General features: G+C 43.7%; 1 protein-coding gene across 3 annotated transcripts in view; it reads right to left on the bottom strand.

The window, feature by feature from the left end:
• Positions 1-21,680: 21,680 nt before the first annotated feature.
• The window catches only part of Igsf9b (immunoglobulin superfamily member 9B), a 53,080-nt gene continuing 48,864 nt past the window's right edge, over positions 21,681-25,896 (bottom strand). For 2 of the 3 annotated variants that reach the window (XM_090319720.1, XM_090319722.1), the window contains one exon: positions 23,976-24,022. Coding sequence is in view for 1 of the 3 variants with exons in the window: in XM_090319718.1 (XP_090175844.1) it covers positions 23,814-24,022 (209 nt within the window). In the remaining 2 variants the exon portion in view is untranslated. Of the gene's footprint in view, positions 24,023-25,896 lie in introns of all 3 variants that reach the window. The other variant, XM_090319718.1, reaches the window with a different exon arrangement.

Below are 25,896 nucleotides of genomic sequence, written 5' to 3'. Positions count from 1 at the left end.
TGTTGTATGTTATTTCGTTTCTGTCTTATGCTCTGTTTTAGCAACACAAATTATCAAACTGATTACCAACATGCATTTGCATTATAGCAAACATGATGTATTTGGAGAGCACGTTGCTATGAATACTTTCGACTTACCTTTGGTTGTCATAAGCACTAAATCATCCGAGTATGCAATTGCTAACCTATAGGTTTTACATGTTCTTGACAAAGAGGTTATAGGAATTTTTAGCTCATAAATAATGTGTAGTAGAGACAGTTGCTCCCAAGTTTTGCCCAGCGTAGGTATTGTCACTTCTTTAAGCGTAGCCATCTGGTAGATGCATAGTGATCATTAACAACCGACTCATGTGTATTTAGCTAATTATTCATAGTGCTAAGCCTACTGGCACTGTTGGATGTTCTTTTTTGTGTTTGAAGTGCCTCCCCAAGTCTGCTGCCCTTTTAATGACGTGTCCATTTCTTTCTTTGTTGATCTGTAGGATTTCTTTATATATTATAGATAGGAATCCTTTGTGGATATGTATGCTGCCATTATTTTATCTCCATCTATGACCTTTTCAGTCTTTTACTATTATCTTCATGTGTATATATGCCAGGCTAGTGGCATGAACTCAGGTCTGGGCATTGTCCCTGAGTTGTTTTGGGGTTTCTTTTCCCCCCAATGCTAGCACTCTACCAGTAGAGCCATAGCTACACTTAAAGCTATTTTGTTGTCAGTTGATGAGTCTCAGGGACATTCCTGTCCAGGATGGTTTCAAATCTAATCCTGAATAGCTAGGATTACAAGTGTGAGCCACTGTAGCAGGCACTACTGCCTTTTGTAGAACAGAAACTCTTAATTTGTGTGCGTATGTGTGTGCGTGTGTGCATGTGCGAGCATGAATACGCCTGTATTGGAGCTTGAACTTGAACTTGGGGCTTGGGCATTGTCCTTTAGTTTCTTCACTCAAGACTGGCACTCTACCACTAGAGTCACAATGCAACTTCTAGAATTTAGTTGTTGTTGTTGTTTTTGTTGCTAGTCCTGGGCTTGAGCTCAGGGCCTGAGCCCTGTGCTTGGACTTTCTCAAGGTTAGAGCTCTACCACTTGAGCCTCAGCACTACTTCCAGCTTTTTTCTATGCATGTGGTACCGAGGAATCGAACCCGGGTCTTTGTGCATGCTAGGCAAGCACTTTAACCACTAGGCCAAACTCCCGGCCCTGGATTTAGTTGTTTTGATGCTTAATTGGAGGTACAAATCTCATGAACTTTCTTTCCCAGTTTGGCTTTGAACTGCAATACTCAGATCTCAGCCTCCTGAGTAGCTAGGATTACAGATATGAGCCACCAGCAACCAGCCAGTTTATAGTCTTTTGAGAGTGACCTTCCTCATCAAAGCTGTTGTCTGTATGAGGAGCCCTGTTTTTCTGTGGAATACGTCCCAATTATTTTCTCTCTGTTTGTCATTTGACATTTTTGCCCTGTAAATTTTTATCTAATTTTTTTGCAGTCTAACATATTAATACTTAAAATTGAATCTAGGCTTTCTCATATTTCAAATGAAATAGGATTTAATCCATGTAATTTCTAAATCTAGGTTTCTAGAAGGTTAATTAGAGGGCCTGGAATGTGGCCTGGTGGTAGAATGCTTGCCTAGCATACACAAGGCCCTGAATTCCATTCCTCAGTACCAAATGCACAGAAAAAAGCCAGAAGTGGTGTTGTGGCTCAAATGGTAGAGCTCTATAGCCTTGAGAAAGCTCAAGGACAGAGCTCAGGCCTTGAGTTCAAACCCCAAGACTGGCAAAAATTAATTATAAGCAATTACTAAGAATATTAATTTATCCTTTCTATCAGTCAACTCAATATTGCTGTATTAAAAATCAACAATGAGCTATGTGTGAATGTTCATGCCTATGATCCTAATTACTTGGGAAGTAGAGACTGGAAGGATGGCAGTTTGAGGGTAGCCTCAGGCAAAGTGTTTCTGGGACTCCATCTCAACAGGTGTCCAGTGGTATATGACTATTAGTTATGTGGAAAGTTTAAATAGAAGGAAATAGAGTCCACAAGTGTCCCAGGCAGAAACATGAGACCTAAAATATGAAAGGTAATGAAAACAAAAATATCTGAGGGCATGGCTCAAGTGATAGAGCATGTCTTCCTGGCAATCATAAAGCCCTGAATTCAAACCCCAATACTGCCAAAAAATATTCACTATGAGATTCCAGCAACACATAATAATGTCTGTTACTGTAAACAAGTATTTGGAAATGTATGGAATTCTGCCTCTGGAGTTGGCTGACTCTCTTATTGGCTAGAATCACCCACATATCTAGGGATCAGCCACTTCTTCTCTGCTTCCAGCTGGATCAATTAGAGCAATGTGGCCTTTCTCTGTGTCTTACTATTCTTCCAGAGACTTATTTCAAACCTTCACTACATAACATCTGTTGACATCCCTCTGGGAAAGCCTGGTTAAGTACAGAGTAAAGAAGGAGGAAGACACCTGAAAGGTACAACCAAGCAATTGAATCCAGGCAATGCTAAAAAAAAAAAAAAAAGGCAAAAATACCTTCATAATATACCACACCTACACCTACTGCATCTCAGCATTCTCCTTATCATCTCAGAGAGTCTTTATCACTGACTGCCTGTGTCATTCACTCCCTTCTGCCCCTTTTGTCTAGCTCACTGCACTGTGGCTTTTCTGCTGACTTTCCCACAAGGTAGCCAGTGGTGTCTGAACTGTCTACTACATACATTGTTTCTTTCACATTTTATGCAACAGAGGGTGTCAGGTAATCATAAACTGAAGTCAGACAGGTAACACCTGAACCACATATCTTCTTTTTATCCTCCAAGACCAACAATCCAGCCCTCACGCCCTGCTTTCCTCAACCCTATGGTTCATATTGACAAAGTCCTTGCAGTGCCTTCTGGCTTTTTAAGTTACCTTCAATCTGTGGGAATCCTTGGAACCAGTTACCAATGTGATCCTCCTGATTGTTTGTTACCCTTTGAAACCCAATGCACACAGCGGGACGTCATTCTTTGCCAAATTCATTGCTGCCCTTTCTTTCTCCACACTGTCTCCATGTGCATTTAGAACTTGTTTCTTCCTCCTTTCCCTCATCTATTCAAAACTGAATAGACTCTATTGGGATAGGAGGGGGCGGGAATGGAACAAATCTCTGGTGTCTACCATTTGAGATCTAAGAACAGAAGACAAAACTAAATGCAGAAGCTGAGCACTGGTAGCCCACATCTGTTATCCTTGCTACATGGGAGGCTAAGATCTAAGGACCTGGGTTCAAAGCCAGTCTGGGAAGGGAAGTCTATGAAACTGTTAGCTCCAACAAATCAGCAAAAAGTCAGAAGTGGAGGTATGGTTCAAATAATAGGGCACCAGCCTTGAATGAAAAAGCCAAGCCAGAATGCAAGGCCCTGAGTGCAAGCCCTGAGTACAAAATCCAAAACAAAAATAGCAGGGGTCAGGACTTTTTGTAAGCACTACGTAGTCCTCTGAAACCCATAAAGCACAGCAGGTTGCATACACTTCCTTTGACCTTATACTATATCCATCTCTACCTCTATTGGCAACAAGAAGAACCAGCAGCATCCTGAGACACAGTCACCCACTAGAGTCTTGTGAACTGAATGATGGCTCTTGATCTTACATTCTCATCAGGCAGGATCTAAGACACCTGGGATCAGTTTCTGCAGTTCAGGTAAACACTTCCAGGATACTAAGAAATTAGGACCAAAGAGGACACAGAGACAACTTGTTGAACCAATGACACAAGTATATGGTTTCAACAAAAGCAAGTCCATTGTTGTCCCAGTTTGTGAAGACACAGAACAGTTATACCTTTCTCATATTGGAACCTACTGATTGACCTCCCCTCCTATCTCTCTACTCCCAGTCCTCCTGTGTTTCCAACCATCTTCCTTACATCCCCTTTTTTTACTGTGTGCCCCTTGAAACACTGCTACTCTCCAGGATTCTATTCTTAGCCACTGTCTACCCTCTCCACCCTCTCATTAGCAAACACAAAACATCGATGGATATTTAGGTTCCAGCTGATCTTCCTTTCCAACAAGAGCCAGAGCCAGATGAAAAATTTGATCAAGCAAGAAAAGTTTTGGTGTGTGCACCTAACTGAACCTCAGGAGAAGACTTCTGTGCCCCACCCTTGATGGTGCCTGTTCTTATACCACTTCCCCTGGGATAAGGGTTGAACACCTCTTTCTGCTATGTTAGCAGGTCAGTATCCAAAAGCTGGATGCTCGGTGGAGGGGGTTGGAGGGCAAGCAGGGAGAGATGAATAGAGAGAGGAAGGGTAGACAAATACAGTCATTAAATTCAATGTACACATGTAAAAATGAAACCACATAACTTGAGAGCATGGATAAGATTGGGAAAGATGGAGGAGAAAGACAGAAAGCATCAGAGGGACCAAGATTCACTGCATGCACACTATGACTTGTTGTACTGAAACTCCTTTTTACAACTACTTAGCAATTTTTAAATGCAAGTGATCATTTTCAGACACAACTGTCCCGATATTTTCTCACTTCTAAAACTAAGGAAGGAACTTAAGAATAAACTTCACTTCCAAAAGTTAACGTCAGAGATTTTAGGAGAGAGGATGGTGAAAAATTAATTTTATGTATATGTTTGTTTTCACAAGTACACAGACTCTTGTACTCATGCATCGAAAATAGGTACCTGAGAATGTACAATCTAAGAAATACAAATTCTTAAATAGAAGAACCCTACTTATTACAGGATTAATTCTAATAATCTTTCAATAATTCTAATGATAAATATATTAAGTTCACCATATCTTGGGTGTTACAAAGGAGGTATAGAAGTCAAAAAAGGTCTAATTAAGGTTAGGAAAGAGAGACACAGGAAATGGAAATTTTCCAGTCTTACTGCAGATAGAGAGAACAGTCAGATAATAACAGTGTGTTTGGTTGGCATTTGTTACGATCTAGTAAATGGCACTGGAAATATGGACTTGACTGAGAACTTGGAAATGAAACATTATCATTAGCAGCATGGAAAACGATAGTTAAGCTCCTAAATTTAATATGGAAGTTAAAAAGGCAATAAATATGAGCCAGAAAATAAACAACACACACCAGTAAAAAAAAAAAAAAAGGAGAGGGAAAATTAAGGAAACACCAAATAAAATTAAAAATAAGGTTTTAAAAAAGCTATATATAATATAACAGTCACTACTCATGGGAATGAATTAAATTCTCCTTTGACAAATAGATCAAACTGAGCTGAGAAATATCTTTAAGCCAGGCATGAGTGGTCCATGTCTGTAGTGCTAACTACTCAGGAGGTTGAGATTTGAAGACCATAGTTCAAGGCCAGTCTAGGCAAGAAACAGACTCTCCTCTCAAATTAACACTGAAAAAAGCCAGAAGTGGAGAGGTGAATCAAGTGGTAAAGCGCCAGCTTTGAGCAAAAAAGCCAAGGCACAGCACCTAGGCCCTAAGTTCAAGTCCAAATTCTGGCATACACAAACATACACACACATACACACACACACACACACACACACACACACACACACACACACACTTATACCTATTTGCATATTTTACATATGTAAAACATATATATGTATATATATATGTGTGTGTGTTTATATACATATATATATATATATATATATACATATGGATTTTTTTTTTTGCCAGTCTTGTGGCTTGAGCTCAGGGCCTGAGCATTGTACTTGGGCTTTCTCAAGGCTAGCGCTCTACCATTTGAGCCACAGCACCACTTCTGGCTTTTTCTATGTATGTGGGGTGCTGAGGAATTGAACCCGGGTCTTCGTGCATGCACTCTTACCACCAGGCCAAACTCCCAGCCCCCACATATGGACTTTTTTAGACCTGAGGAGACATAGCTCTAGTCATAAAGGGTTTACCAGTGCAAGGCTCTGAGAACAAGTATATATTTTTAAATCTTATTTAAAGAAGAAAGCCCAGCATAACTTAAAGAAAGATAATGAAAAATCAATATAATCTAAATATTGAAACAAAAGCCATATAACGAATGATTGTTGTCCTTAATGTACTATGTTGTCTCTCATCTCCTTTGCTGTCCCTTGGTTATCCCATATTGTTATAGTATCTCACTTTGTTATCTGATATATTGAATTTATTTGTATTTGGTTATTTGAAATTTGATAGGGAAGGGGAGAAAACCAAGACAGGTGGGGGGTGTGTGGGGGGGTGTAATGGGTACCAAGACATATGAAAGGGTATCAATGTATGTGAATTAATGCACCTTCTACCTGGCAAATATCATGTAACCCTTTTACTAATTGCAATAAAAAAAAAGAAAGACAACTATAAAAAAAAAGAGAAAAAAAATGTCCTTCCCCTCCCCCCTCATTCTAGAAGGCTGATTGAGCTATAACAAGCATACTTCAGAGCGCAAAGATGAGTCTGTCCATAAGCAGGTGTCAACATTGAAGAGAGGAAGTGGTGCCATGGCAACCTAAACATAAGTTGAAGTCCCATTGACCTAAGAGGGGAGAGAGCAAAGGGAAAAGAGGCAGGTCGTTGCATGTAAGGAAAGAGCTGAGGTTTAGCACATACAGTAGAACGTTAATAAACACATGGGCTTGTGCAAGGCAGACCATTGCTCCAGACAAAATTCTCTAAGAATCACATCCTCACATAAGAGGATAATGAATGCTTGCTCCCATAATTATCACAATCAATTCATATCATTTACCCATTTTTCACTAGACTTATTCCTTTCTATGAGGTGGTTGCCAGCTGGCATGGATTACATTCCTCCTATTTATATTTCTGAGTTCTCTGGAATGACAGATATGTACCACTGAATCCAACTATTGGTCCAAAAGGGATTTCTTGAAGTATTTTTTGGGGGGGGGGACTGGGATGGCCTCAAGCAGTGATCTTTCTGATCTCAGCCTCCTGAATGGCAAGCAATTAGGATTACATGTGTGATCATTTCACCCCATTTATAAAGTTACATTTATTGCCAGTCCTGGAACTTTAACTTTGGGCTTGAGCGCTATCCCTGTGCTTCTCTGTGCTCAAGGCTAGAGCTCTACCACTTAAGCCACAGCGCCACTTCTGGCTTTTTCTGAGCAGTGTATTGGAGATGAAAGTCTCATGGACTTTCCTGCCTTTGGCTGCCTTTGAACCACAGTCTTCAGATCTCAGCCTCGTAAGTACCTGTGATTATAGGTGTGAGCCACTGGCACTCAGCTATAAAGTTTTTTTAATGTATTTTGGTACTAAACACTTATAAACAATGAAATAACACATCCAAGGGCTGGATGTTCTGTTGGGGGTTGGAGGGGTAGCAAGGAGAGGTGAATGGACAGAGGGAGAGTGGATAAATACAGTCATTATATTCAATGTACATATGTGAAAATGCAATCTCATAGCTTCAGAGCATGGATGAGATTGAGAAAGATGGACAAGAAAGATGGAAAGGGTAAGAGGGACCAAGATGCATTGTACACGGAACATGACAGGAGGTGTTTCACGCCTTTGTTTTTGCCAGCCTTGGGGCTCTAACTCAGGGCCTGTCCTTGGGCTTTCTCAAGGCTAGAACTCTACCACTTGAGTTGCAGCACCACTTCTGGCTTTTTTCAATTTATGTGGTAAGGAGGAATCAAACCTAGGTCTTTGTGCATGCTTGGTAAGCACTCTAACACTAGGAGAAATTCCTAGTCCCGTGTTCACTCCTTTTCCCAGGGGAAATAGAGACTTGATTTCCTTGATTAGGTATTAACATCATGGGAAGAGGTACCATCAAGGCGGGGGAGGCACAGAAGTCTCCTGAGGTTCAGGAGACTTTTTACTTGTACACATCTTATGTGTACATTCAATAACACTCTCAGGCAGATCAAACTTTCCTGACCTTATATTATTTTTAATAGTTCATGGATTCTCATACATTTTCTATATATTCATATTGATGGAAGGTAATAATAGTTTTGCTTACACCTTTTACTGATTTGCCTTTTAAGTTATCATGGTTGGGTTTGTAATGCAAGATTCCCTAGTGGAGTTGGTGTCTTTTTTTCTTCTTGGCTTTAGAAACTCTTGTCTTCCCATGTGAATATTCACTGGATGTCTGGTTCTGTAACAGCACATTCACTCATCAGCTCAGCCTCTGAGGAGGGACACTCCTGAGCTTCTCATCTAGGCTGGGGCACACACCAACCCACACTCACCAATTGAAGAGTCCTTCCACCCAAACAGAAAACTCAGTGATCAGATAGGTCTTGCTATATTCTAATAGCAGGTCCATTCTAGTATGGGCCACTTCTTTAAGGCTTTGGAGCTTCCTTTCAAAATGTGCAATGGACTTCTAACATTTTCATTTTGCCTCACATGGGCCATCAATCTTATCAAATTTCCAATAACCATTCCAATACATATTAGAATTGTCTTCTATAACCATAGGTAAGTTATGTAATCACCTAGATACCTTTCAATGGATAAATGAATCAAGAAAAGGTGAGGGCCGGACATGTGGCCAGGGAGTGCTTGCCTAGCATGCACAGAGCACTGGGTTCCATTCCTTGGTACCACCTATACAGAAAAAGTTGAAAATGGTGCTGTGGCTCAAATGGTAGAGCATTAGCTTTGAGGGGGAAAAAAAAGCTCAAGAATAATGACCAGGCCCTCAGGTCAAGCCACAGGACTGGAAAAAAGAAAATGATATAAATATATTGATAGATAATCGACAGACATTAGAATACCATAGCCTACAGGAAGCAATCAAAAATAATTTCATCATGGCCTAAATAAAGAAGGCAATGGAAAGAGGAAATGAAAACTGGATAGGAATAAGAATTGTGACCAGTAACTGAAGCAAGGGAGAGTTGTGTGCATACTGGCAGCTCCCCATCTCACAACTTGGGGGGAGCATTTTTCCTCTTATTATTATCTTCAAATAATTGTATGAGGGGTTTTCAATGTACCCCTTTCCATCAATTCCCTGTACTTCCCATAAGATTATTGTTTGTTTCATCTTCATGTATATACATTGAGCATTATGTTTGTATTTACCCACCATTCCTCTTTCTGTTTACCCTCTTCTTCTTATCCCCCAATCCCTTCAGACAAGATATGTTTTAGCTTCCTGGTATTCATTTTATTGAATTGTCCGTTAATCATTCAGAGAAGTACACCATGGAACCCCATTCCAGTGTATGCATATTTAATCAGTGTGCCCATGCATAAATGCATAGGGCTCTATATGTATTTTCATGTGCCCTTATATTTTGGGTCTAATTCCCATGTGAGATAGAATATGTATCTTTGTCTCTCTGAGCCTGACTACTTCATTCGATATTATTTTTTTCCAGGTACACCTATTTCTCTGCAAATGACGTACTACTCTTAGTGATGGATAAAATTCCATTGCGTGTATGTACATAGCACATTTTCTTAACCCATTCATAGGTTGTAGGGCATTTGAGCTGTTTTCATAACTTGGTTGTTGGGAATAGTACTGCTTGGAGAAGTTGTTAAACCACAGTAGTTTTTTTGTTTGTTTTTGTTTGTTTTTTGCCAGTCCTGGGGCTTAGACTCTGGGCTTGGTTGCTATCCCTGAGCATCATTTTACTCAATGCTAGCATCCTACCACTTTAGCCACAGCACCACTTCCAGCTTTTCCTGTGATTAATTGGAAATAAGAGTCTCACAGATTTTCCTGCCAGGGGTGGCTTCAAACTGAAATCCTCAGATCTCAGTCTTCTGAGCAGCTAGGGTTACCACCATGAGCCACTGGCACCTGGTTGGTATTTTTAAATGTGTAGGTGGATCTATTTTAGTGTTTGGCTAGTTGGTTGTATGTCTTGGTTATATCACCCCAAATCTCATGTGTTCATGAATTAGCCACCATCAGGTGGACCTAGCAAGAGGAAGTTAGGTTATTGGAGGTGTGCCCCTGAAGGGAATACTGGGGTGCCAGGCTCTCTCCTCTCCTTCTCCCTCTCATTCTCTTCCTCTCTGATTCCCAGTGCCCCATAACTCTCTTCCTGCCTCCTCTGATTCCCAGGCTTCTTGAGGTGATCAGCCTTCTCCCCCATATAGTCTTACCTTGACTGAATGCCACAGGCCCAAAGTAATGGGCCAACCACAGACTGAAATAGCAGAACTATGAGTAAAAATTAAACTTTCCCTCCTTTTTTCTCTGAAATTTTATCCAGTGACAGAATGCTAACACAGTTGGTGGTTTTCTTCATCCTGAACAGTAGATATATATATGAAAGAAATATTATGTTACAGTATTTGCCTTCCACTAAAATCCCAAATAAAAATTTTAAAAAGAGGCAGGAAGATCATGGGTTTAATGCCAGTCTAGACTACATTGTGGGATCCTGTCTCAAAAAGAAAACTAAATATATACAAGAAGCATAGTAGGGATTGGACAATCACTAGGGACTATTGTCTAGAGGGATATAAGAAAAAAAACTACATTAAGAGTCGAGAAAAATGATGTGGTCAGGAAAGAAAAGTATGCCAATTTAGGCAGCCAGACCCACTAAACCCAGTGTGGAGTGAGCTGGATGCCACTGCCCACGCCTGTAATCCCAGCTACTCAGAAGGCTGAGATTTAAGGATCGTGGATCAAAACCATCCCAGGCAGAAAACTGTGAGACTCTTATCTCCAATTCATCACCAAAAAGCTGCAAGGACCAACCAACACCACACACACACACACACACACACACACACACACACACACACGTGGGCGTGCACACCTGCAGTTTAAAAAAAAAGCATATGAGCCTCCAACATTTAACTAAGCGAGTTCCCTTTTAACTGTTGTTCAAATGGTTATCTTCTTAACAAGGTCTTCTTAGTGGGCTGTAATTAAGCCCTTCCTTCTATACAGCAGTTTCCTCTTGCTCTACTCAATTTTGTCCAGGAGTACTAACTAAACCTTCCAGGATAGCACCCTTAACTATGAGAACCAAGGAAAGAAGCTTCCACCCCTTTTCTTTTGAGATCCTAGAAACAGAAAATCTAGGTAAGGCAGTTGGCCTAGAACAGGGCAAACTCAATAAAATAGAGAGGCATGTTCTGGTAAATGTCAGCCAAGCCCTCACTGGGAAACAATGAGAGTGTCTGGAATGTGCTCCTTCTACTAGCTGCTAGCTCTACTTCTGTCACTACATGCTTGCTTAAATGGGGAGATATCAGCATATGGCCAAGGAAAACTGCAAAGTAATTATGCTGTCCTAGGAGCCATAGTGATAATGTTAAAAATGCACGAAGGTCCTGTTAACTTAAATGCTGAATTTCGCTTCTGTAAATGGCTTGTTTTTGACTTGCTCAACCACCTGCAAGTGGTACATGCAGCTTTTGTGCTTAAAAACCCTGAGCCACAGAGACTGCAGTCTAGATCCCGACTCTAAGACTCAGTGCAAATAAACTTTTTCTTTTCCGTTTCCGTGAGTGGTAGTCTTGCTGCTTGTCAGGTAGACGACATTTCTCATTTGTTTAGGGACTCACACAAGTGTCCCCTCGATTCAGGTTTTCTCAACAATGAGTGAACAACAGCTTCTTCCATCTCCAAATTTCAAAGTCCCTTCGGAACCGTGTGGAGCTGTGAAGTGAAAATGGCTTGATTAGAGGGACCGAGGGCCACCAGTGACATAAATAACATGAGGTACAAAAAAAAAATAGGAAGCAGATTTTTTTTAGCAAATGTTTATTTATATCAAAATACAAAACATTTCTGAAGCAGAGTAATGTTACATGAGGAGCAATTAAACACTAAGCTTCCTTTAATCAGCTTAACTCCCAACACTCGTGGGGCACCCACACTGGTACGCATCTCGTCCTTTTAGGTGCCTTTTTCCTCCCTCATTTATTCGCCTGTGTACTTGTTTGCTCATTTTGATTTCTAATTCAGGATATGAACATGCAGTGTTATTGGCAGATGAATTGGTTAGTATTCAGCAAGCCTGAAAATACCAGCGAGTGGAGCCTGGCCATAGCAGCCTGAGCTAAGGCAGACTGCAAATTCTCTCCTTAGTTGAGTTGGAGGGGAAGGTGGGAGGGAGGGGGGGGTTCACTCAAGTTTTTAACTGGCAAATCTAAAGCCAAAGGAATCACTATCATTGGTAGCTGGGCAGGCATTATAGTTTGGGGCCATGGTGTAGGTGTGGCTTAGGGGGTCTTTTCAGTGGGCTGAGAAGGAGGAAACAGTCAATGGGAGCCCACCTGGAGAGGTGGAAGCCACCCCCCCCAGCCTAGGAATGGAGGCAACGGAGACCCTCCTGCAAAAGGAATCCTAATTTCCCAAGCAAGCAAGCAACGTTTGGGGAGAAACAAGGGCCCTTCTGCTTTGGAAACTAGGATTCATAGCTTCAGATGCCTGCCCCTTGAATGAAGAAATGTGTAGAGATGGGAGATTTTGGAGGAAAAAGCACCTGATTGAGAGTGTAGCTGTTTCTAATACACCTCCTTGACAGAGAAGAAAGGGAAGGAGATGGGAGAACAAAGGAGGGAACAGACCCCCTGTTCCCACCACCTCCCCATTCCCAGGACCAACCTGAGAATCCCTTTCAAGCCCCCAGTTAATGCATTGGCTTTGGCGTTGTGTACCTGTATTCATTCTCTCTCTCTCTCTCTCTCTCTCTCTCTCTCTCTCTCTCTCTCTCTCTCTCTCTCTCTCTCTCTCTCTCTCTCTCTCTCCCCTCGCACACATGCACACACACACATACATACACATTGACCACTCTAGAATACACACTCATCACACACACACACACATACACACAGCCTTCTTCAGCATCTCCTCAGGCAACATAATGATGCCACATCTCCACTGTCATCCTCTGCTCCCAGGGGTCCCCACAGGTCCCCAAGACCCACCTCCAGGCTTGTCACACTCTGGCATTCCCAGGCTATTGAGAAGAGGGTGGTAGAGCAGGGAGCTCCCCACAGACAGGTTATACAGAGTATAGAATGTGTCATATAAGGCTTTGGTACAGCACCAATTTCATGTTCTTATATTTTGAATTCTAAGTTATTTTTTTTTAGAAGAAGAAAAAAAGCTTACTGAAAAAATAGTGTTTTATTTACTTTTCAGTTACATACCTGAAGTTCAAAAAGTAAGCCTCTAGTTGCCATCCAAATTCACACTCAGAGGTGTTCTGTGAGCAGCCATACATGTGTTGGTTTGTCTTTAATTTGGAACCAAAGTCAGCCAACCGATACCGTGGAGTCAGCTGCCCATGCTAACCAATCCTTACATACAGAAAAGAAAGAGAGAACACAAAAGCCACCCCCAAACCTCCCCTCCCCAAAACCCCAGGGGGGAAAAAAATCAAATACAGGTAAAATACAGCAAGATCTAAGGAACCAGTGGGACGAAAAGGATGGAATCCGTCCAGCTGGGCTCTTCAGAAACAGCACCATAAAGCACCCTAGAGCAGTGGCGTTGTAATACTCAACATTCAGGAAATGGAAACGAGGTCTGAACAGGCTTCTCAAGAAGACCCGGCATGGATGGGGGGGGAACCCTCAACGAAAGTTGGAGGAAGGAAAAAAAAATGGGTTCGAAATGAGAGCAAGAAATCATCTCATGACAAAACTGGTGGTCATATCCAGATGCATCCAGAAAAGAACTGGAGAGAGAGACTGCCAGGCATCGGAGGTGTGCAGTCCAAGAGGGGTTCAGAGGAAGGAGCAAAGGGAACCCCTTCTCTACCAACTCTTCACTCCTCACCCTGCGTGCCTACACAACAGAGTGACAGGAAGAAAGGAATTCCCATGAAAACTGCCTCAGGGTGTGGGGTGGAAGAAAAATCTCCAAGATGACCCAGTCCCTCCTGATAGAAGAAAGAAAGTTGGCAAGAAAGGGGGCCCAGAGCTGCTGACGTGAACCAAGATATAGATTCTTCATGTTAGGAGACGGTGAGTGAGGACAGGCAACCTGTGAGAGAACACTCCATCAGAGCCCTCCATCCCTGGCCCCAGAAATGGCAGTAAAGAAATTAAATCTAAATGAAACTTTCTGCCACTGACTGCCTGACATGGTGAATGATGAGTGCAGATCAACCACTCCCTTCTACACCACAGCCTAATGTTCCAGCCTCCAGTCCTTGGAGTCTGCACATGTCATTCTGTCAACAGCAGGATAGACTTCCACGTGCCAACAGGGTGGATCAATTCTCCACCAACAGAAAGGAGACTGTGTAGGCTCACCTCCCACCTCCTACTTTTATATTGCTCAAAATGGGACCTTGCAAAGGTCAATGGAAAAGAGCAGAAGGCCCAGGCAAAAACCAAGGGGCCAGGTCAGAGTCTCCCTTCCTCATACTCCTGGTGGGTGACCACAGAGAAAAGGAGAGAGCCCACAGTGACCCTTGGAGAATGATTCCCAGTGGATCTATCTACGCCACACTCTGTACGGTATAGCAGACAGAAGTAGCAGAACTGAAAGAATGTGATAGCTTCCCTTTACTTCCTTCCAAAGAGGAAAAGCACCAAAAATTTAATGTCCTTTCCACTTCCTGGGGTTCAAGGAATAAGTTCACAGCATGTGGAACCCTGCAGTAGAATACTGGAAGTGAAGTGAGGAATCAAAGTCTTCTTGAAGGCACCTTTCCTATCCATGGTCCCATGAACTGAGGGTTCAAAGACAGGACATCTTTTCCATTCATGTATAATCCCACCCCATCCCCTTCACTCTTTGTGCCTTTGTAAAAGCCTGGCTTTTCTGAAAAAGAAAAAAAAAAAAAAAAAAAAAAGGTGGGTTGTTGTGGGTCCTTGGTCCTTAACTCTCCAATGCTCACTGTTTTGACATCTTGCCAAGATCTAGGTCATGGAAAGAGCATAGGTAAATAACACATCCTCTCCAAACTCTAGAATTTTACTGTTTGTTTAAAGACTGTAGAATTTTAATGTAGAGGATATGTCTCTGTCTATCCTATTCTCTCCCCACATAAAGAGGCTATATGGACATCACAAAATGGAATGGCAATATGCAGGTTTTCCCAGCCTCAAGTGCTTTGGTGCAGCTGAGGTTTCTGAAGCCCTTGGCTTCATATGCAAAGAAAGTGGACTGTTGGAAGGACCCTGGGCCTTTGAGGTGCCTGTGTCCTGAAGTGTCTGGCTGCTGGTGTCAGGTGGCCAGCAGTAGTAAGATGGAGTTACAGAGAAAGGGGTTAGCTCTGAGAGTCAAAAGAATAGCCATGGAAACCCTCTTTGGCAGCTTGGGGTGGGGGATGGAAGCCAGGAAGTGACATCGAATTTGCTGTTCTTCCTCTTGCTCAAACGTCCAGAAAAAAAAAATCTTACAGCCACTTTTGGGCCCCCCAACAATTGGCTATCTGCAAGCACGAACACACTGCCAACTGGACCCAGTCATGGGAACCCTTCCATCTCCTTATCCTTAGAGAATCAGAAGTGTTCTGAACAGATCACTTAGGGGACCCAAGCTAAGTGTCATGAAGAACGGCAGGGCCTCTTAAGGTCTATATAAGGGTCAGGAGTTAGACTCAAGCTTCAACTTACTCTTACTCCCATTTTCCCCACAATAACCTCAAAAGGCAAAAGGAAACTTCTTCATAGTCAGGCATCTCAGTCCCTCCAATATTAAGTTCCATAAAGCAGAGCTCTGAGCGTTCTGGTTGGAAAAGAAGGGTTAATGTTGCCTTTTTTTTCTTCTTTTAGGATTAGGAAGAGCAGAAAATGCTGAGAGACTACAATCTTGAGTCTCTCCTGGCTCCTGCAACATCTGACCCTACACCAACTTCAAATGCACCACTTGGAACACCAAAAGAAAAGAGTTAGCACCCAGGAGATACCTGCAAGGCACATGGCTCTTGCAGCATACGTGAGGTCTTGAATTCTCAGAGGTATTCTTCAGAACACAAGAAGCTTCCTGCTCACTCCCCAAATCTCCCATTCAGCATCATGTTCTTCCAGGATGTGACCTGGTTTCAGAAGTCACAAGCTGAGTGCCAAAAGGAAAGGCCCAGTAGGGCCTATCCTGCTAATCTTACACAAAATGAATCCCTTACTTCTGACTTTCTACTTGGGATGCCAGCATCAGACCACCCCAATTCCTATCACACTTTGTTGTCCGATTAAAATAAATAAAAGAAAGCACAGATGATCTATTTAGACTAAATATCACATTCACACTGGTTCCGAGAATCTGCAGTGATCACCACCAGAGTTTCCCTTCTCCAAGATGGCGCCCACACAGTCAGCCTCACAAAAATCTTACCACCATAGCTTGAAGAGCTGCAAGAGCCTACTATCCTTGCTAGAATGAGCTCCTCTCAGCCAATCCTACAATCAAGGTCCTCTCTCCTGGCTGGAAACACGGCAGATCCAGGTTCTCTGGGGCTATTTAATCCAGTGGCTCCCTATAACTTTTAGCCTGATTATCTTTCTGCAAGTGGATTTTGTTGTATTTTGAAAGGGTTCTCCCCGCCCCCCCCCATATATACACATTTCCATCAAAAAGACCCAAGTGGCTCTGAACAGAGTGTATCCCAGGAAAGATGAAGAAGAAGGTGGCACCAAGGCATGAGCTCGTACCCCAGACCACCTAAGGAAGGTGATACTGCTCAAAGCTTCTCTAAGCACAAGTACAAAAATAAAGCAAACTATGACTTCATATAGATATATAGATATATAGATTAGATAAGATAGCTAGATAGACTTTATATAGTTTCTCTTATTTATAGATGGGTGCCCAAGGCAAGAGCCCTTGCTCATCCATCTGGCTTGCCTCTCTTGCCCTTCTACTCACCCATTCCCACATAAACTCTCCTGAAGTTCCCACTATTAATCATACTATTGCATCTGATCCTTGCCCACCCCCCCACTACAAGTCCCCTTCTCTCCTTAAAATAGAACAATTATATATATTTATATCATTTTATATACAATCTCCATAAAAAGTACACTCAAGTTGATATATTAACAAATGTGACCCTCCTACCAAAACAGAAGTTGTCTAAAAAAAGAAAGAGCCAAACAAACAAAAAGAAAAGGGGTTTCCTAGGCCTGATACTACTCAGGCAAAGCAGAGTGTCCCTACAAATCTCTTATACACATACACACCACATTCATACACATGCACACACACACATACATCACATACACACGCACACATACATCACACATGACACCACACACATACACACTTAGTCATATACCATACACACTATACATACATACCACAAACACATATCACGCATACACATATACAGATACCACGAGCTGACAAAACACACAAACAGTTCACACACATACCAGCATACTTACTTCTGGAACAGAGGAAAGGAACACTGGGAGAGACACGTGGCTAGGGATTGGGAGCAGGGACATAATCTGCTACCTGCAGAGACATGGGACAAGTGGAATAACCCCACTTCTCCGACCCAGCTAGAGCAACATCAACTCGTGACAGACCTCGCATTGCTCGTAGGCAACAAACATACTCCTTGACAGAGTAAATGACAGTCTCCCTTCCAAAGACTACAACGTGACTGAATCAGTGGAGGTTCCACAAGGTAAGAGGTTTCATAGATCCATAAGCCAAAGGAAGCAAAATCCTCCGAGCTCCCATCCTCAATATGAGGAGCAGCAGGCATCTGCCCCTACCAACTACTTACGTGAAGACCCTACATGTGGCCCCAAAGCATGCTTGCAGTATGTCGAAGGCTGAAAGTGCAAATCCCCCTCCCCATCCCAGCCCAGTGCCCTGTCCCATGCCCCTCCCTCCCAACCACCTCCCTATCATAAACCATGCACAAGTTTGAGCTCTCTGGAGCCATATGCAAGTGGGGAAGGGAAGGAAAGAGAAGTTAACTGGTATGTATATGAGGTGGGGTGGGAGAAGAGCTGGCCTTCATTCCTAAGATAAAATCCAGAAAATCCAGTGCCAGTGGGAGATGGGATTGGTGGGGCATGTTCCTCTCAGAACCAGAAGAAACACGGGCTTGGGCAGCCATTTGTGTCACCATCTAGTGAAAAAGGAAAGGTGGACAGCCAAAGACTTGAGAGTTGATACTACCTGGGTTCAATGCTCCAACCTAGCTCTCCCACACAAGGGTCCAAAGCTGATGAGTATTTTCTCAGCTCTGTTCAGATCCCTAACTGTGTGACTGACTCATTGAAGGAGAAAACGTCCAGGTGACACTCACTGATTGGTTGCTGTTCTACTAAAATATTTAGCAATCAAGATACCCTGACTTTTCTCCTTCTAAAGCATGGTCAATCACTAATATTTGTACTAATGCCTAATTTTTCCTTATCTACACAGAAATTCTCAGGGTCTAGGGATATCTTTGGACCAGACTTCATCAATTGAGAGTTTTTCTAAAGCTTAAAATGAGGTCATAAAAACACTTCTTCTACCTTATTGGTAGCCGAAAGGATAAAACATAGCATATTTGCTCCTACAAGGTTAATTTTCAAGAATAGACAGGGGCCCAGAAATAAGGCTCAGGACCCATGAACGTTCATTGTTGATCAGAGAGGGGGTGATAAGAGATGCCCCTACCCAAATAACAAGTTGGTAAGAGTGTAAAGTCCCATCTGGGCTTTGATCTTGGACTACTGACTTCTTCTAAAGAAGAGATTGTTGTTATTATTATTTCAATCCCACCCCTGGATCCAAAAGGAAGCAGGGATGCAGACATTAAGTAAGGAGGGCAGAATGGCTGATCTCTGATTTCAGAGTGAAATTCTTTCACCCTTCCTACTTCAGACTATGGAAAGAAGAGAAAGTAAAGACAAAAGCTCTAGGTATAAGGCCACTTGCGCAGCTTCATGGCCTGAAGGAATTCCCAAGTCCTCTTTCAGACCACCATCCCAATGTCTTGTGAACATATTCAGATAATGGAGAGGAAGCAAGGCAACCCAGCCCTTCTGCTTAGGAGAATAAACACACAAACTTCTTTCTCTACAAGCACAGAGCCCCAGCATTTCAAGGCAAGACTCCCAGCATTTAATCTGAGGGGTTATGCAGACAGGTAAAGCTACAGAATGTGACAAAGAAGACACCCCTATCTGGGCCCTTAGTGTCAGAGGGTGATTCTAGGAGGGTAAGAAAAGCCAGCTAAGAAGTAAGACCTCTTCTGAGAGCTAGTCTGAGCTTGTAGGGTAGGCCATGCCCACAACCTGCTCTCAGTGGCAAGCTATGTCCCTCCCTTGCTTTTCACTGTACTCTGGGTACCCACCATTATTTCTTGGGTGATCCAACAATGTATACACTACATTGTTAGGAATAACTAACAATATGCCCCCAAGAGGATCAGAGGCTTGATGCCCCATATCTAGATGTTACCAGGCTATTGTAGGATCCCTATTCCCTACTCCATGGCTGATCTAACACTCTGTGCTCCCTGCACACCTGGCATACCTGAGCAAAGCCTCAGGCTTCTTCCTGGGCTGTGACTCTCAAGTTCTCCTTCCTGAAACACTCTGCTCCACTGGTACATTGAATACAGAATGGGACACTGAAATGTCTCCTGACTTCTCCCCAACAAAGCAGCAAACATAGCCAGTGGGGCTCTGGGCCTCTACCTCACTGGAGCCTCTTCTGGCTTCGTTTTTGAAGACCACACAGAAGGTAAGGCCAAGCCAAGGAATAACCTTTCCACAAGCACCAGGAGCTTCCTCCACGCCTGCTCATCTGCTCTCCCAAACTCCTGCAATAAGCCCCAAAGATCCTTGACATGTAAGCAAAAGCAAGCCTAAGATTCACCATTAGCTCCCACTTCTTTTCCTAAGGTTCTCAGCATACTGATAAAATGGAATTATCTATGATCTCCCTTCCCCCTTGCCACCAAAATGTCTTTTCCTAACAAAATTGGGAGAAAAAGCAATTTTTTTTTAAGTTCCAGCCACACACAAAGTTCAATCAGTCCCAGTCAAATCTTCGGCAATAAACAAATGGCCTGGTAGTCCGTGATGCTATCTGGGTTTTTGTTTGTTTGTTTGTTTGTTTGTTGCTGAAGCTAGTGTTTGTCAATCTTTACATGAATAAAAGCAAACACAGGAAATTCCACACCTTCCCACTTCCCTCAGCATGATAAAGGCAGAGGAATAAACCATTGAAATTTGTCCAATCCCAGATACTTTTGATCATTAATCAAAATTCAGAGCCAGGTGCCCGGTGGCTCACACCTGTAATCCTAGCTACTCAGAAGGTGAGATCCGAGGATCTTGACTCAAAACCAGCTCAGGCAGGAAAGTCCGTGAGACTCTGACATCCAATAAACTACCAACAAGTGGTAGAATGTTAGCCTTAGGCACAATAGCCCGGGCCTTGAATTTAAACCAGAACTGGTACATGCATTCATGAGCATGCGCGCTCGTGCACACGCGTGCGTGCACGCGCGCACACACACACACACACACACACACACACACACACACACAACCATGAAAGAAAAGCAGTAACTACTCATCCCCCCCCGGCCCCCCACGTGCCATTCTCCCTGCTGGAACCTTCCCAAGAGCATGGCCCAAACAGCCAGACCCTGCCATGAAATAGGACACAGGCTCTGCTAGTACTTTGGTCTTCCTTCTCCTAGCCCAGTAGCCCCAGGAAAACTGGAAGGAGGCAAGAGCCACCACCAGATGTTAGCCCATAATTACCAATGAGAAATCTACACAAAAGACTCCACTCAAAGCCATGAAGCCCACTGGCCATCAGACCATAAGTCAAGAAAATAGATTTACCCTCTCTTCCTTATTGCTCATCTTCCCTTAAACCCTTGTGGTCTCTCACATAGAGAACTGTTTTACCTTATTCCTGGTCCATGAAATCACCTAAAGCTGCAACAATCACTTCTAGCCAAACAGAAGAGCCTGACAGAAATTGGAGACATAACAATAGGTTTGTACCTGGGTAACTTCTGCTCCATGGCTACCACATCCTAAAAGGAAAGACTTGGAAGATGTATGTTCTCATTCAGAGAAGAGGGGAGATGCCCTAGGAAGCCCAATAATGGCTGCTGACATATTTAAAGGCAGAACATATGGGTCCCTAGAAATGCATATATACATCAATTATGTACACATTCCCAGCCCAACATAAGCTTATGCCCAACACTGAAGAGTATGTGTCTGATATCTTTACCCTCCACCAGTGGGCACGGGGGACCTGTTATCTGCCAAATTCCTTTGGAGGAATGATTAAATACCTCCCAGGGGTTCAGAAAGGTTGCTGGCTTCCAAGGGCATTATCACAAGAAAGAAGTCCTCTTGGAAGGAGAAAGAGTCTGAGGCCACAGAGAGATAGGTAGACCTTGTGACCCTTCCTATCCCTGGGGTCGCCACAGCGTAGCTGCTGTCTGGTAGCCAGCAAAAGCACAACTCCTAATCTTTGATCTGAGGTAATGGGCACAGGCAAAGGAAGCCAGAGTTAGCACAGGGCCTCAGCAAGCCCAGCCCACAAGGTTTGGCTCACGGCCCGAGCTAACATTATAAAGAGGCAAAACTTTCCACTTTTGTCTTCTTTTCTAGTCTCAGGGCTACAACCTCATCAGGGACAGAATTCCAAATAAAGGTTGAGTCACAGTTGGCCGAATCCATCACAGAGGCCCAACAGCTTTAACATGCCACATGTACATGTCATCCCCGGATGTGAGGATGCATCACATGCTACAGGGGAGTCAAGGCTTCAGGATGGAATACGGGCAGCCTCCAGGTCCCACTGTGACGTTTCAAGTAAGCTTGTTTCTGGCACCCCTGGGAGAGAGGTCCATCGTGGCACATTGGCAGAGGTAGTGCTGCCATTCCAGTGAATGCAAGGAGTCACCCAACTGTACCTGTCTGCTGTGCAGAGCTGAGGCCCAGTGGTCAGGCAGATCCCAATGCCTCGAGAAGTCTGTAAGCAGAGGGTACAGTGCCATCCTAAGGGTATACAGTCTAACTCCCAAGTGACAGAAACCCTCCCCTCTGCATCCAGAAATGAGCAGTGGTGTGGCTTATATGGTGGATCCTCGAGTGTGGAGTTGGTCCCTCACTCACTAGGAGAGAGAAGGAAGCACCAGGGCCTGGCTAGAAGAGATGAAGACCATCTCTCCCAAATGGAAGCTTCTATAAGGAACCAGTTTCCCAGACCACACCTTGCCTAGGTCATTTGAGCAAAACTGCCATCATCATTGACAAGTGCAGTGAGATGAGCAGACCTACCAACCTAGAAGCACCAAAAAGGAAACATTTCAAGGAAGCTGGCAGCTCCCAGGCCAGGTCAGAAGGATGCCTTCTATGCAAGAGGGCAGGTGAGAGCAGGTATACTCCCTATCCAGCCTCAGCCTTCTGCCCTGGTTTGGGGGCAGCACCATTGTCTTACAGGAAGAGAGGGATACGTCTGAGCAGGGACATGAACTCACAACTACTGACCAGTACTAATAGTTTGAAACCAGAATCTGGTTCGAGCACAGGAAGGATCAGAGCCCAGGGCCCTGCTTACTCTCCCCTCCCCCACCTTCAGCCTTCATTCCAGTACCTTAGCCAGCTCGTTTGTTCAGAGAACCAACACCCCAGAACTCAATCACCAGAGATGGTCTCACTTCAGTCTGATCTCCCACCACTGGAGCCTGGGTCCTGGAGATGGAGAACTCCAGGGGCAACATCGAGTCAGCAGGAAGCATGTGGTGAAGATGCAAGGGATGTGCAGGAGGCTCTCACAGTAGCAATTAATCAATGTGGAGAATCAGCTCTCACAAAAGGAAAGGAGGAGCCAACCCAGCGCTACAACAGCACTGCAGAAAGTGCTGAGCCAGCCGATATCCATAGAGCCCCAACAGCTCACTGCTCAGTCCAGTGGGCCCTGGCTTGACCCAAAGGTACTGAAGGTTGATCATCTAAGTTTAGGTGTGTGCACCAGGGTCTTTGACCCACAATGAAGCAGCTTCTACTTCGGTAACACGAGCCAAACTGTGGAAGGAAGAAAGATGCCAGTCTGGTCTTACACCTGGGCCACCATTGTTTTTAATCCCAGTAAATCAAGCAATGAAGACTTGTGTTTAGGACTTGTGTTTAGTTCTGTGTTAACTCACTGCGGTACACCCAAAACAGGCAGTTTGGTCATTGTGACAGAACCTCATTTCTACTCTAGTTAGAAGAACCTAGAGAGGATAAAGGTGAATTCAGCTGAGAGTCATGAGCCTAGTTCAGCAGGAATAATCAGTCTCCCAAGAACAGATACAAGGGCACCCCACCAGCTGAGACTACCCTGCTCGCAACCTCCAATTGTCCACTACCTGCCTCCTTCCTTCACTGTCCACATAGAGAAACAGTGCTTTGTTTCAATGTACATATATATACACATAGAGGAACCCACCAACTACATACAAGTGCATTTGTACCTATATCTATATATATGTGCAGTTTGGAAGATGGGGTATAAGTCCAGCCCTCTCCTAAGACTCAGAAAACTGAACAGAAGCAGAGGGTAGTAAGAGCCATTGTTTTCCTCTTCACTTCCAAAGACATTTGAAGAGGTAAGAAAAAAAATCAACCTAATAAAGAGGGAGAGAGGAGGGATGGAGACAAATATCTTCTTTTCCCTCACTTACCCCCTGATTTCTACCCATGGGCAGTAGGTCTGTCCCCAGCTCTCTGTCCTGTGGACAAGTCCAGCTGGACAGATCTGTGGGAGACCCTCTTACTCTGGCAAGTGAGAGGGCACTCAGATGCCACTCAAGGTCTGGGCCCTCCCTTGGTGGACAGAAAAGGACAAGGCCCCACACAATGTCCCTCCCTGCCCCCTTAGTCCAGCACCTTGCCCTAGGGACACTTGGAGTAGTTTGAGTCACAGCAGAGTGGCGTGGCCAGAGTCGTCATGATCCACGCTGTTGAGGATGGCCGTCTGGTCTTCTGGAAGTTGGCGGTGGCACAAGTCTGAAAGCCGGGCAAAGGGGTCAGGACGAGAGTGTCTCTTCTTCTTTCGGAGGCAGACTGCTTCGTCGGGCCACAGAACCTGAGAACTGGGAAGCTGCTGAGCCTGGGAGGCAGAACCGTCTACAGAGAGGAAACCAGACAGACAGACACACCCACACACCCACACATAAGACAGACACACATGCACATACACACACACACACACACACACACACACACACACACACACACACACACAAAGGAAAGAAAAAGAGAGAAAGAGAAAGGGTAAAAAGGAGGCTCTCAACCTCATCTTGTACATCTACCCGAGCTACATTCTATGTTTCTACTGGAACACAGCAATCATTGAATACATATGGACAATGAGATCAAATGACTGCAGAGACCAACTTCCTTCACCACCAAAGGCAATCCACAACCCAACTCTGGCCCCCTCGTTATAAGAAGGAAGTCAAATGGACATTTTTCTTCCTCTAAACTCATAGATCCCACCAACCAATCAATCGCTAGATGTTAGTTTTGCAGTGCTTCTTGGGTACCAGGAACTGGGGCTTTCTCACCCATCCCAAGCCACAACAGACTTTTAAGCACAGATGACAGAGTCAGGCCTAACTCCTTTTGAACTACCAGCACCACTCTTCTACCTTGTGGCCCTTTGGGGAATTTAACAGAAAAGCTTTACTTTTTAGAAGTCTGCAATTCAGTGTGACAGTGAGAAAAAAGAGACAAATCATCAAGACTTAAAAACAAAAATACAGATGCTAACAGTGTGACAAAGACAGATAAAAGAGGGCCATGTGACAGAGACATGTCACAGAGACAACTGCTTCTACTCTCCATAGCGTTCATATCCAACTAGAGTCTGGAATTAGGAGCCTTCCACAGACCTGAGGGACAATTATTCCCATCTTAAGGAATGGCCAAGCCCAGAGATGTTAAGTTGGGGACAGAACAGAGGTCATGGGAAAGAGGCAGGAACAATAGGGGTGAAGTGCAAAAGGAGTTTGAAATCTGTTCCACTAGTCAAGGGAAGTTTTCTGGAATGCTTAAACCAGAAGTATGTATATGTGTATATACACCCATGAAAGAGGTTGCTTCCGTCCCTCTAAAGCTCACCGTGGTTGCTATTTGTGAAACACACCGAAGGAGAAAGAACTGGCAGGAGGGCAGCTGTGAGATACTGTATCCATGTGGGCAGAAGAAAAGAGGGCTCAGACTTTAGGTTTGTTTGTTTTTGCAGGAGAGCAGCCAGATACAGGGTTACAAAGATTGATTCAATAGGCTTTATCAAATGAATCAGACAGGCATCATGAGAGGAAGAGAAGAAACCTGCAAAACAGGGCAGGAAGCAGCACTAGTTACTACACTAGAGAGGAGTGTGAAGAAGCAGATTTGGAGAAGAGAACCAATGACTCCATCTAGGACATATAAAGTTTATTAAAACAAAAACAAAAGGAACACCCAAGTACATGCTCAACAGTCAACTGGAAATCTGAGACTCGACCTCTTAGAAGACACCTCGGTTAAGGACAGACATTGGAGAATCGTTAACACAGAACAAGCACCAGGCTCACTGTCATTAGAACAGGCATCTGCTGTGGCCTGCTCGGCAGTAAGTCAATACACTTTGCTTGTTGCCATGGTGGGCCTATAGATGAAGCCATAGTAACTCACATGTGTAAACATGCTCTGTAAGCTCACCCCAGGGAAAAACTGCCTAACAACCAAATTCCTACAGTGCTGTCCCTATTATAAAGTGACATGATCACACACACACACACACACACACACACACACACACAAACATACATGTGTGTAAGCTGAAGTGGGTTTTAACTGGAGCTTTTAGCTCCGATTTCTCACACAAACCATTTTTTTTTAAAAAAAAGTCATTAGTTTGGCTTCTCTGCCTCAGTATCCCTATCCATAAACTGACAGGAAACAAGTGCCACCTGCTAAGTGATTCGTCAGTGATTCCCAAGGAGATGAGGGCT

Source organism: Megascapheus bottae, chromosome 27 (assembly GCF_031878675.1).
Source record: "Megascapheus bottae isolate mThoBot1 chromosome 27, mThoBot2.hap1, whole genome shotgun sequence".
Taxonomy (NCBI): Eukaryota; Metazoa; Chordata; class Mammalia; order Rodentia; family Geomyidae; genus Megascapheus; species Megascapheus bottae.
This window is presented reverse-complemented; position numbering and strand designations above follow the sequence as displayed.